Below are 13734 nucleotides of genomic sequence, written 5' to 3'. Positions count from 1 at the left end.
GTGTTTACATTGACCATATCCAGGGCCTAGGAGGGACAGGGTGAATGCAGGTGCTTCAGGGAGAGAGATTTCAGAGGACAGCAGCTAGGTGGCAATATCTAGTGTTTGGGAGTCACTGGCACCTGGACCCTGTTTTCTGTGATCCAGGCCAAGGAGGAGGGGTCACTGTGGTCAGTAGCTACCATAAGAGACTCTCCAGCCTTTCAAATTCTGAAAAAGACAAAGATGTATTTGAGGAATAGAATCGCTGTCATTCTGGAATACCCAGTTAAGCTTCTGGTTTTTTATTGTCAAGAGGAACGTACTTCTTTCTGTATGTTGTCTTTGCATGTCTATAAAACACACCATTGACATTCGTTAAGGACACTGAAACAATTTCTCAAATACATGACTCCCTCTCACTAGTCCTTCACAAGCTCTCAGAGACATTTGGATTTCCTGGAGGATCTTTTAAAATCACTAATTGTGAGTTAGCAGATCGAAAGGCCCCAAGCCACCGCATTTCTCACCAGCTCCTGCATAATGTCAATAGTGAAGATCCCCGCTGCATTGAGAACAGAGCATCAGGAAGCCTTCCCTACTCCTGCCTCAGTGTGGGGTAGACTGAAAGGTGCCATTTATGACATGAGAACTTTGAACCTGACTGTGAGGCACAAGTCACACATACAGGGGCTGTGGCCTTTGAAGTGTGTGATTCAGATTTTTGCCTCACTCAATACATCACATGTTGAGGACCCTCAGGCTTACATTGTGTCATAAACAACAGGACCACAAATGCCCAGGGTCTCTTCTCTCTGTACATATCTATGCTCATTTGTTCCAGAGCCCCGTCAGATTTCTCAGTTCTAAAGAACTGAGCAAGCCCCAGGAGCCTGGCTGAGCGGGATCCGTGAAGCAGACAATTCTTTTTTTTGTAGTCTGTCAATTTGGCATAGCTCTCCCATGTCTGTCAGAGAAGGGAAGGAATAACCCACAGCTGGAGCCAACCCAGAACTGATAGAGCCATGAGGACTAGAAAGAGCAGAAAGCAATGGACCCTCTCTGCCCTGTGCCTCAGGAGAATTCAGAGATAGACTGGCTCCCAGTCCACCTGTAGACCATCCAGAAGATGACACCTCTCTAGAGATAATAACACTGTCCCATGATACTCCTCGGCCTCATTTCCTGCTTGTATTAAGATGTCTAATCTGATGTTGTCCAGTGGATCTTTCCAAAAGGATGCAAATGTTCTACATTGGCACTGCCCAATAGGTAGCCACCAGATTTATGTGGTTAATGGGTTCTTCAATTGTGGACAGTACATCTATTGGGCTGAATTATATTACTTAATCTTAATTCAACTCAAAAGAGCTACATGTAGGTAGTGGTCGACATATTGGATAGTGCAAGTCTAGATTAATAATTATTAAGACCTGGACATCCTGTGCCCTCCTTCCAAGATTAACATTGAGGTTTCTGGGTCTGGGAGAGAGGGTGGTGGCAGAAGAGAGAACTGTAGAGGTGCAAGACCAGTAGACACCATAATTAATCTTCCCAGTCAGAGTTCAAACTGGCCTGACTCCAGGCTCAGTCAGGACATACAGTCTGTGAAATCCCTGGTGTGAATCCAGCCGCCTATCTCACTGAGTGACCATGACCTCTAGCAGGACCACACTGTGAGCTTAGAGTTGACTCTGGTGACAGACAGCCTCTGGCTCCCTGCACAAGACCCAGTGCCACCTTCCAAGTATACTCATTCCTTCTGAGACCCAGTTCAGACCCACCCCACCTCACCTGCTAGTGGCAGCTCTGTGTGTGTGTGTGTCTCCGAGCACACACATGTACACATATGAACCTACGTTTCTGTGTTCAGAGATGACCCTGTCTTGGCCTCAGCTTCCTTGTTGTCATCCCATGATTGCCCTGGCCTCCCTCTTTCCCCCACCATGAACAATGATCACCCAGACCTGACCAGTTCCTCCAGCTGTCCCAGTGCCCCCAGCTGACAGAAGTGCTAATCTTGTCACACCCAGCAGCTGCGTGCAGAAATGCTACTGCAAGCCACAGCGGGCTCAGCAGCACTCTTGCAGGATGTCAGAACTGTCCGCCATTACTCTGTAAGTGTGTGTGGCCGTGGCTGTGGCCAGGGCCTCTTGGAGGGAGGGGGACGCATGCCGCTGCCGCTGCCGCTGCTGCTGCTGCTGCTGCTGCTGCTGCTGCTGCCGCCTCAAGCTTGTGTCCTGCTGGGCCATAGGTCAGTGAGTAGAGAGCTGGCCTGTGCCTCCCAGCCCGATCCGTGCCCGCCTGTTGCATGTTGACGTTCTGTGTGTCTTGTGAGTCCTCTACAGCCTATGCCAGAGGCGGGTGGGGAGGGTGCAGGATGGAGCTGTGGTCATGGAGGAGAAAGTGGTGCTGTAGCTTCTGTGATGTGCGGCTTTCTGCAATCCCCAGTACTCTTCTGGGCTTCAGTCTTTGCAGCTACGAATTTATGCTCATAGTTTTAGAGCTTGAGTTTGTCCAGCCCCTCCTCCTGCACTGAGCCAAGAGCTTCCAGTGGTGTTATCATCTGTGCTTAATGACAATAACTCCTTTAATCCCCACCCCAGCCCTGCAAGGTGGGTGCTTGGATTATCTCCATTGTACAGACAAGAAAACATAAGCACAGAGAGGCTTTAGGATGCTCTCAAGGTCGAATGATTGGCAGGGCAGGGATTTGAACCCAGGATCCCTAAGTACTCTGCCATAATTATTTGAGAGGGAGCATCAGCCTCTATTTGGGCACCTTTGTAAGTGACAAGCTCACAGCTCACTGGGCAGTTCATGATAAACTGGGCAATGCTGACCCGTAGAAGCTTGTCTTGCTATTTGGGGCTCTTTTGTCCACTGATGGCTTCTCAGGGCAGGAGGATGTGAGGCAAAGTCTCTGTCATTGTCTCTGAGCAAATCAGGAGAAAATTTTTGTCATTGCCCTTAAGGAAGGATCTTATGTTCCTGTTCTGAGATCTCAGGTCAACCCTGAAGTAGAAGTTCCAGACCCCCAGACCCTAAATATCTCCTTATCTGGCCCACTGTCCTCTGTCGTGGGGCCACAGGATGACCCGGGTCCTCAGCCTTTCTACGCCCTTGACTTTACTGAGGCTGCTTCAGGATGGACAGGGATGGAAGGTGCTGCCTTTGAATTCTGATGTCAAACACCTTTGCTGCCAACCTCTTGAGAGCTGGAGGAGAAATTTTGGTTGCTTCTTTTGGTTCCCAGAAGGAGCTCTGGTGGCCTAATTGTAAGAAGCCGCACTGCAATCCCAAAGGCACATGGTTCGAACCTGCCAGTAGCTCCACAGGAGAAGGATGAACAGTCTACTCTTGTGTGATTAACTGCCCATCTGAAAACCCACTGGAGGGTCAGTTATGGGCCAATTCCCACTCAGGGACACAACACAGAAACAGCACTGCACACTGCAGGCACAAGTAGATGGGGACTGACCAGCTTATGGAGAAGAAGCCTGGAGTGTGGAAGGCGAGAGCCGAGGCCATAGGCACAGTCAGGCCCACTTTCCTGCCTCTCTCCCTTACGTTAATCTTCTCTTTTAAAGTGTCCCCTTTGGCAGGGCTCCAGAGGAACCCCTAGATGCGCAGGGCGGTGGGGGGGGGTTGCATTTCGAGGCTACCTTCCTCTTTTTGTCAGAGATCACTCCTCCTGTAAATGCTCCTGCTCTCTTCCTGGGCCCAGACACTGGGTAGCCAGCTGTGAATGAGGCCTGAGCCAGCTCCTTGGAGCTCCTGGCCATGCTCATTTTCAGGGACTCCAAGTTTCTCTTCTAGCCTCCATGGCTCAGGTGGCATGTGAAGTGCTTGGCTAGCAGCTCAAAGGCTGGCAGTTCAAATCCACTCAAGGATGCCTTGGAAGAAAAGCCTGGTAAACTGCTTAAAAAAATTCAGCCATTCAGAACCCAAGGAAGAGTGGTTCTGCCCTAGCATGCAGGAGGTCGCCATGAGCCAGCATCGACTTTGTGTGGTTTGCCTGTTTTAGTGATCAATTCATTCCTTCCTTCACGGAACAGGCATTTTCTGAGCACAAGTTCTCACGTTCCAGGGGTGGTGACAGACATGAGTAGGCACTGGCCCTGCCTCAAGCACCACACACAGTCTGAGAGAGCACAGATGGAAGTCAGGGGGAAAGGCAGCACTCCAGGCCCCTGTCTAGGCTCAGGGGAGGCGCCCACCGAGACCTGTGGCAGGTGCCTCCTGTGGGTACAGCTGTGAGGCAGCCCGGGAGAGGGGAGGGATGGGTTTGGAGTCCAACTCCAGGGGCCTCTTCTTCCCAGGCTCAGCCATGACCGGCCTGAAACTCTCAGGCCACGCACCCTGTCCCCACCCTTCACCCGTCTCTTCTGTTGTTTCTCTGTCCTTGTCTCTTAATACATAGAAGCGGCCCAGGGCCTCACCACGGCCCAGGGTTCAGCCTCTTTAAAAATCCCATGTCCTCACATTCAACAGAGCTGGTTGTTGAAACACTTTCTGAGATGGGGAGAAGGAAGAGGCAATATAATGGTCTCCAATCTGATGGCCACTCCCAAACTCAGCTCTCCATCCCTGTGCAGCCAGCTGGCCTGCCCATCCCCATGCCATGTCAGAGGGACCTGGGCTGGAAAGGAGAGTGGCTGGCCACATCTTCAGGCAGGCCTGGGGGATCCAGAAGAAATCAGTGTGCTCAGCGAGCAAGATGAGGTCCCCCCCTTGCAGGATCTCTGGGTGCTCCCTCTCTAGGACAGGATACACAGGCCACATGTGTATATACACAGTCTAGAAATCTTAACTGTGAGCCTCTCTGACTCACAGCCTCAGAGCCCCACCTACTGTGGGCCTAGGTACCCCTCACAGGTACAGGGGCAATGTCAGGGGTCACAAAGGCCCTTTGGACCCTCCCTCCTCTACTCGTCACCACAGAGCAGGCATCTTTTCTTCCTCTGACTCACTTCCCTGGGCAGCAGATCCTTCCTATTCACTTGGCCCCTCTTTCTGCCCAGAATCAGTAATTCCTGCCTCTAATCTCTCCCGAGTCTCTCCTTCTGAGGCCCAGCCCATGTGCACACCTCTCCTGTTGTCAGCACCTCCGGTCAGCCGGCGAGTGTCCCATCTAGCCCGTCTCAGACGAGCCCACCGTCTGAGAGCCTGGGCTGGTCTTTCTGGCATGGGCCACGTCTGCAGAGTGGGAGAAGGCTTGCTGGGCTTGGAGACCACCATGCACCTTAAGCTTTCCAGGCTCCGCCCAGGGTTTGGTCCTAACTCACTCTGTGTAATGCATAGAAACTTAACCTTATACTCCTGTGAACATGCCTAGTGGTATCCAACTCCAGGGCTTTCTGTAAGATAAGACGTGACTTAAGGGAGTGGTGTCCTGTAGGCTGGGGGTGTCCTGCACCTCTTAAAATAGCCCAGGGAAGTCCTGGACCTTATCAGCTACTGCCTCTGCCAGGCTTCTGCCAGCTGGGTTAGGTGAGAATGAACTGTGTCTCTCTCAGCAGAGTTGTGATATAACCCACGTTTGGGACATGGTAAGGGGCTGGGATTCTCTGCCCTCTGTTTCTCAGATGCTCAGATATTAAGCCCCATCTCCTCAGAAGATGTCTTGCTTTTTCCTGACAGACGACTAGCGCGCTCCACTCTGCTGCTCATCCCGCTGTTTGGAATCCACTACACGGTCTTCGCCTTCTCCCCTGAGAATGTCAGCAAGAGGGAGAGACTCATCTTCGAGCTGGGGCTGGGCTCCTTCCAGGTAGGCAGGAGGCTGGAGTGTGGGGAGGACACAAGGGAGTCAGGGACATGGCGGTGTCTACTGGTTCATCCAAACACTTTTAGTTTAGAATGTGGGCTTCAGTGTTCCACTTCTGAAGTGAGATTAGAGTTAATCTCAGTGTTCCTACTTCTGAAATGGGAATAGAATAGACACATGCTGGGAGGGCCCTTTCTGTTCTGTGCCCTCTAGGCTCTTGTAGAAGACTCATGAATCTTTGGTTGACCCTGCAACTAGGTATCTAAGTCAGGCTACCTACCTTTGGGGGGGTCTAAGGTGGCAACTCCTCTTCCCTCACCATTTGCCCTGTAGAGGAGCCTCAAGAGATCCTCTGTCCCCAGCCTAACTTGGCATGCTAGGCTGTGTAGCCTATGAGGGCTTGAGATCCATCTTAACCCGGTATGAGGCCCCCCTCCATGGGATCTGGCCATAGAATAAGGAAGCAGCTGAGCTGGTGGATGAACAAATTAATGCATCACTGAAAAAATGAGCCAGAGACTGAATTAATGAGTCGGTAGTCAAAGGGATAATAAGTTGGTGGACTGTAAACAGAGTGAAGGAGCAGGTGGAGGGGTAGGAGAATGCATGATGACACGAATGGATGAAGAATGCGTGAGCCCAGGAAGGCGGGAATGAGCCTCCCTAACTCAACGGTTTGCACTAGTACTTGATTTTCACAGACAGTTACTCAGCATCTGACCTTGTTCTTCCCCTGCTCCTAATTTACCTCAATCCTTAAGCAAACTATTGCATTTTCTCAGTCTTGGAGAAGCTGGGAGCTTTCTAGACAAAGCTCCGATCTTTGAGTCAGAGTCCAAGAATCTGAGAATGTTGCCTCTGCTCTCCCTCATGTATTCTGGGGTCTACAGCTTCATTTTCCCTGATGCTTCTAAGTGATACTTTGAGACATTCTTTCATTTAATTTGGTTGGTGATGGAGAAAAATTCTAAGTGTAAGAAAATATATGCAGAACAGCTAAATACCTCCCTGGGCCATGTGGTGATGTGTGTTGTGTCTAGGAGAGCCAGGTGGAGGGTGGTGGTGGTGGGGAAAATGATGGTGCAGCTCTGTTCTGAACTGGAAGGACAGAGGAAGAGGAGATGGGGTCCTGTGCCCAGGGAACCTGCAGAGAGTTGAGACTCTCAGAACTGGATCCTCTGGGGAGTCCTCTGGGGTCTGGGGCAGTCATGGAGGGCTTCCTGTAGAAAGGGGCTAGAACTGGCCTGCACAGAGTGAGAAAGGAATGTGCGATCCCAGCAGGTGTCAGTCAGGGGGAGGGAGCCTTTGATTAACCAGAGGCTGTCATGAGTCTGGTCATCTTCATGGGGCAGGCCTGTGTCAAGTTGGGCCAGAGCCCTAGAGAGGGGCTCATCCAAATCGTCCAGGCCTGGGGTTATTTTTTCTGCTTTTCCTCAATCCCGTATACACTTTATGGAGTATTCTGGAATTTTCTTTGCTAGTGTTCTCAGGCTTATTTTTGCACTCTCTTCCTAGGGTTTCGTGGTGGCTGTTCTCTATTGTTTTCTGAATGGAGAGGTAAGACTCTCAACTTGTTGAGATTCTCAACAAGGAGGTGGGGCCATGTGGGGAAGAGAGTGGCCTGCTGGCAGCGCACCCAGACTTTATTCCCCAGGCCAGTGCTTGGCAAGCTCCCAGCACTTAGAGCAAGGGAACAGTCACATGGACAGAGGAGGCGGCTCCCAGCATCAGTGGACACCCTCACCCAGGCCAAGGACCTTTCCACGTGGCCTGCTGTGCAGCTAAGGCCTACCTCCAGGCAGAGCCCCGTGCTGTGAAGGCATCAGCCCAGTGCAGGGTGGATCTCCGTGGAGGCACCTACTGGTGGGAAGTGGTCATTAGACACAATTTGTTGTGTTGTTAGGCACTGCCCAATTGAACCTACCCATAGCGGACCCTCCAGTGGGTTTTCCAATTATACGAGAGGAGATTGCCAGTCTTTCCCATGCAGAGCAGCTGGTGGATTCAAAATATGTGCCTTCGGATTGACAGTGCACTTTAGTGAGTAGGAAGTGCCAACAAAAAAAGGATTAGGACATAGCACTACAGTTAATAAGAATAAGGCTATGGTGGGCAGGGCTGCTGAGTGAGGAACCAGCCTGTCCCCCACAAAACAGTCCCTTGGTCGAGTTGTGTAGAAGACCTCCCTGGGGGAAGCGTCTCGGACCCTCTAGTAAGGTTCCATCTCCAGAGCTGCGATTTGGAGTCTCCCTCTCTGCCCTGTTTGGTGGGATAATCTGGAATAGAAACCAGAACGGGGTATTGAACAGAAGTGGGAGCTCCTGATGGGGGTGATTGCAGAGGACAGGAGGGGTGACTGCACCACACCACCTCTCAGCTGTGTGACCTGGTGACCTCAGCAAGCCTGTCCCCTTCCAGAAGGTTAGGCTCAGTGATCTCCAGAATTAGCTACAGGACAGTCGGCGTACAATGGCAGGGCTCCATCACAGAGGAGAAACAGTGCAGCATGTTGAGGGCCTGGCTCCATCCGCTGCCCGCCATGATGACAGAGCAGACAGGCGTCACTTCTTTCTGCTCTGCATGGAGTCGGAGGACTCACCAGGACTCGTCAGCTCTGACACATCTAGTCTCAGGCCTGCAGTAGGAGTGGGAGGCAAAAGCAGCGAGGGGGTAATTGGCTAATAGCCCGCGGTTCTGCACCAGCAGGGGCTTTTGGCTGAGCCGAGGCGGAAGCCCACCCTTCACGGCTCACCACACTGAGAGCTGCGTGGGGGTCTGCTCATTCTCTGGGGCTGCCCACCGTGACTACACATTGGAATCACGTGAGGACCAGGTCCTACTCTTGAGATCTCGATGTCCTTGTTTGAGGACTTGATTCCACATCTCCCCAGCTTGGCTATTTGGAAACTTGTTGGGTGATTATAATGTGCGGCCCACTGCTGAGGTCAGCTCAGAGTGCGATCCTTTCATTCCCTGACCCACGTGCTCCAAGAGCCTTTTGTATAGAGATTCCCTGAAAGATCCCAGGCTCTGGCTATTTTTACATACCATCAAGTCGAGTGATAACTGAACTGATAGTCAACCCTCCAGTGGGTTTTCAGAGTTTGTGAATCAAATAGGAGAAGATTGTCTACCTTTTCCTTGCTGAACAGCTGGTGGATTCAGATTCCAGACTTTATCACTAGGCCCCCAGAACTCCCCTGGGCTCTGTCTAAAGAGTGTTAAACACCAGACCAGAGGGCTGTAGACACAGTCAGCCGCTAGGGCTCTTTGCCCAGACAGCATCGTGGTCAGGGGCTGTTGAGGCTGGCTCCTCAGTGCTGGTCTTTCTAGTCTGCTGAATGGCTCCTCCAGGGTCTGCGGACTGCAGGTGGGGAGTTGGTGGAGAGTGGAGGGTGCTGGACACGGCAGAGCCAGTGGTGGGGGGCACGTGCCTGGCGGTGATCACCAGCTTTCTCCCCGCAGGTGCAGGCAGAGATCAAGCGTAAATGGCGGAGCTGGAAGGTGAACCGCTATTTCACCATGGACTTCAAACACCGGCACCCATCCCTGGCCAGCAGTGGGGTGAACGGGGGCACCCAGCTCTCCATCCTGAGCAAGAGTAGCTCCCAGATCCGCATGTCGGGCCTCCCGGCTGACAACCTGGCCACCTGAACCCACTCTCCCCTCCTTCTCTCCTCTATAGCACAGGCTGGGGCTGTGGGCAGGCGGGCAGCTGGCAGGCAGCCGGTGGCCCACGCATGTTTGTGCCTCTTCTCTCCCCTTGGGCAGGCCCAGGGCTGGGAGTGCGGCTCCTTGAGGGGGGAGGAGGTGCAGGGCACAGACTGCAATTTCCCCTCCACATTTTTTACACAGATCCCCAATCCACCCTGGTCCTCTGGCCTCTGACTCCAGATCTGTAAATAATCCTCAAATTTGGAAAGGTTACCACATCTGATCCCCCTTTGTCCAGTGTCCCTGCTCACCTCCAGCCACGTCCCCAGCTCCATTCTGCTGTGTCTTCACCAGCTATGGTGTTGGCCTGACCCCGTGCGTGAGGCCCTGAGAGATGAGGCTAACGAGGTCTTGCTGTGGGGATGGCCCTTGCCTGCAGCCTCCAACACTGGGATAGAGGGGTGGCCTCTGCACAAGTGGCTTGCACTGTGAACTGCCCTTACTGGACCTGGCCCTAGTCTCTGAGCCTTCCATAGGCTTCCGTGTGCTCGCCTGCCTTCTTGGTGTCCAGGTACTCACCCTGGACACTGGCTGTGGGTCAGCTTCAGAACTCTTCCGTTCAGAGACTTCAGCTTTGATGGAGGCCCAGGGCCAGGAAGGCTCTGGTGCTTTTTATATAGCCCGAGAAGAATTGCTGAGAGCCAGAAATGTGATGCCCTGGAAAGGAGGTGGAAGGAGTTTGGGGATCCGTGGAAAGCCTTCAACTCTCCATCACTTTACCACACCAGCCCTATAGATGCCTAGGGTTTGTCTGGTGGACTCCTCCTGCCCTGTCCATGCCCAACATCAACCATGGAAGGTGAGAGACAGTTGCCTCAGAGATCCGGCTTCCAGTATGTCCACCACAGAGCCCCTAAGCCTTTGCCCTCCCTGTTTCTCTCAAGTCAAAGCCATGACTAGGATGAACCAATGAACCAGCCGCCTTCCTGTGATGTCAGTCAATCTTGAAGCCCCTTCCATGAGCCCAAATGCACCCCCTGCCTTCGCTTCATCTTGTAAAATGAGGAGCCTCAGCCACCCTCTCCTCCACCACTGAACTTAATGAGACCCCATGAAGACAGACCTCCTGCGTACCCTTTACACTGGATCACCAGGGGGCGCCAGAGTGCCCGGAGAGGAAGCTGCGCCCATTCTGCTCCTTTAGTAGATGAGGGAGCAGGGGCCGCCCCCACGCCTGCCTTGGCTCCCAGTGGCAAGTTGCACAGACACAATGTGTGATTTAAAACGAGCCAGGGCTAGGTTTGGGGAGGCTAGAGAAGAGTGCTGGATTGCATGGGCCTTGGGCCCAACCAGTTCCATGTCTGTGCTTGGTGTTTCTGTCCAACTGTGTGTGGAGTTGTTTCATGTTCGTGTTCTGGGATGCCCAGAGTTTGACTAAAAGCCTGCCATTATAAAGTGGAAGGAGCCTAGGGGACAGGTGGAGATGTTCCTGGAGAGGCCTTCGGTGACATGGCAAAGGCCTTACTTAACAGCTGTGATTTAGAGATGAACATGTAAACACAGCTGGGTCCCTGGCCTCTGACAAAAAGAGGGAGGAGGGGAACTGCCACCTCTGAGGGCACATTTGGTGACACAAGCTAACCATGGGTGTGCAGTGGCCCATCCCACACTGACCAACTTGTCTCTGACCTTGCTCTGGGAGCGTGTTGTGTTACTCAAGCGAGCATCTACTGGCCACTTTGCACTTTGAGCCCTGTTAGGGTACTGGGCTGCTGGGGGTGAGCCCTGGCCTGGGGCCCAGAGATCTGGTATCAGCCCCAGTCAGGCTTAGAGTGCTGTTGCTGTAGACACAATGCTCCAGCTTGGGGGCCTCAGTTTCCCCATTTGGGGCATGAGACATTGACTTCTAATGTTTCAGTACATCAGTAACTGTCCAGATTAGAGCCAAGGCAGGTGAAAGCGCATGCATCACTGAGCATATCATCTTAAAATGTTGATGTTTATGTGTGTGTGTGTGTTGTGGGGTCGGTTTATTTCCCTCATCTGTCTCATCCATTTGGACCCCTCAAGGGAAGCTGGCAGAGCAGGCAGTGTTCCAGCAGGAAGGATCAGACTAAGATGTTTGAACAGGTGCCCTGGGCATGATGTCGGACCTAACCACCAAACTGTGATGGGGCACTGTGATGGGGTAGGCAGGTTGTGGGAGTGACCTCTTGAGGAGGGACCTCATTCCTTCATCATTATCCCCCAGCAGCAAGTGTGCTTCAGGGTGGAAGAACTCTTGACTTTATAGATGTGTCATCACAAACTGGCAGAGACACAGCCCTGAGCCCCTCATCCAGTGCTGCTTCCTGAGCCCTCAGCCCGGAGCACTCCTAGAGGCTCGGGTTCTTATTGGTGTGTTTTCCTGTCCATGTGAATTTCTGCCAGACTTGTGAGCAATTGTGTCCAGTGTGTTCTAAATGTTCCAGGACCTTAGACAGCTGGTCTTCAGGGTCATAGGCAATGTGGGAACAGCTTGGGATCTGAGTAGGCACTTGCCCTTTCTGATCCCGTGTTTCCAGATCTGCAAAATGGGTGGCCAACTGCATCCCTGAAATTCTCTGTCTGAACACCAGCCTTCAACCCAGAATGGGTCCTGGGTGTGACTGAGACATTTTCCGGGAACAAAACTTGGATTGTGTGAAGAAAGGTGTGGAATCATGTTGTATGGCTCCATTTCTTAGAGGGTCATTGCTGCAAAGGAGGCTAGTCTTGTTCTGTCTGATCCTAAGGGACAAAACTTAGACCCATAAGAGGCTGGATTCTGTTTAAGACAAAGACATTTTTCATCCTTGTCACAATTAACCCAGCTCTTGAACAGTATTCAGAGTGACCCAGTCTAATATAGTCCAAGTAAGGGGTGCAGAGGCTGTCAGGGAGCCCCCGATAGGGTCAGAGGGTGGGATGTGGATGCATCTGTGACTTCCTGATGGCCCCCAGCATTGGGGGCTCCGTGAGTTTTCACAATGCTTTTCAGGTCAGCCATATTCTCTGCTCAGTGGGCATCACTGTGCTTGGCCTCTTGAAATTTAGGCCAAAGATCCAAAGAGATCCCTTCCTTGAAAACCACTGACACAGGTTCTCTGAGGGCTCTGAGATACTGTGCATCCATTATCCTCACCAAGGCCATGGCCTCACTTCCTTGCTCAGACCCTGTAAGTCCCAGCTTAAGAGAACTGGAAGAGGGTCTCTTTGAAATTCTCTGAGTATCTAGCCTCCTTTCAGGACAGTCCAAATGGAAAGCAGTGAGGAATCTGCCATCATAGATTACTGCTTGAGCAGGGGGACCTGTTAGAAGTGCCGTGAGTAGAATATGGGGAACCTGAGTTTATCACAGCTTTTCTTTTTCCTTTTCTCATTTTTCTGTTTGACCTTAATGCATCCCTGTCTAGATTGTGGACAGGTTCCACAAAGAGTAGAGCATTGCACAGGAGAATGACAAGACTCCAGGGTGCAGGAGGAGCAGTGGAGGCCAGCTTTCTAACGCAGCCTCCATCACCTGGCACAATCCAATGTTTACCCTCTCTGGGCCTTGGCTTCCCAATGGGAGTAAAGAAGGACCACGTTTGTCCAGTCTGTCACACAGAACAGGGATGAGGGTGAAGTGAAAGCCCGGATGTGTTAAAGTTGTTTGGAAACTACACAGCTGCGGGCTGGTTGCTAGCGTGAAGCCCCCCTGAAGGGCACCCTTTGCTGTTTGAGCCTTCTCAGATTAACCTTTGCCCCACTTGTAAAACCACCAGCACCAGGGGCAAGAGGGACCAGGCACACAGAATTCCAGCATTATGTTTGTCAGATGTTTGCGTATGCCCTTGGGATTAGGATAGGCTGACTTTAATGCAAGTGACTCAGCATTCCCATGCGAATCTTCCAAGGATTTGGAACATCTCACAAGTGGGCCACGGCCCGTTCCTTCTTTCCTTGAGCTCCAAGTCCTGGGATGTGTGTCTTGTTTGATGTCTGTCTTTTTAGCTTTGCTTCTGTGAAGGTTTTAGTGGTGCGATCAATCCCTGACGTCGCACACCCGGCTCTGCGCTCACTTCTGGGAGCTGGACCAGCCCGGGTTTCGGCTCCCACCATCAAGAGAAGCCTCACAGACTTCACTGCAGCCGCTGCCACCATTAACGCTGTGTTCACAACCAGGATTTTAAGGATGTACGATTCTGTAGATGATTCAATAAATGTCTTATCCTTTTTCTTCTCATTGCTTGACAGAAATGGATGGGTGGGGAGGAGAGGTGGCTGAAGGGGTGGGGCTCTTTGAAAATCTGATCGTTTGTAAATCAATC

The 13734-nt window shown here is 52.0% G+C and overlaps 1 protein-coding gene across 1 annotated transcript in view; it reads left to right on the top strand.

Annotated features, from left to right (window-relative positions):
* ADCYAP1R1 (adenylate cyclase activating polypeptide 1 (pituitary) receptor type I) overlaps positions 1-9403 on the top strand; it is a 55355-nt gene extending 45952 nt beyond the window's left edge. Inside the window, 4 exon segments of the mRNA XM_006902788.1 lie at positions 2013-2096; positions 5623-5752; positions 7265-7306; positions 9215-9403. Coding sequence (XP_006902850.1) covers positions 2013-2096; positions 5623-5752; positions 7265-7306; positions 9215-9403 — 445 coding nt within the window.
* Positions 9404-13734: the final 4331 nt, after the last annotated feature.

Source organism: Elephantulus edwardii, unplaced genomic scaffold, assembly GCF_000299155.1.
Source record: "Elephantulus edwardii isolate Elephantulus edwardi_28Jun2011 unplaced genomic scaffold, EleEdw1.0 scaffold00452, whole genome shotgun sequence".
Lineage (NCBI taxonomy): Eukaryota > Metazoa > Chordata > Mammalia > Macroscelidea > Macroscelididae > Elephantulus > Elephantulus edwardii.
This window is presented reverse-complemented; position numbering and strand designations above follow the sequence as displayed.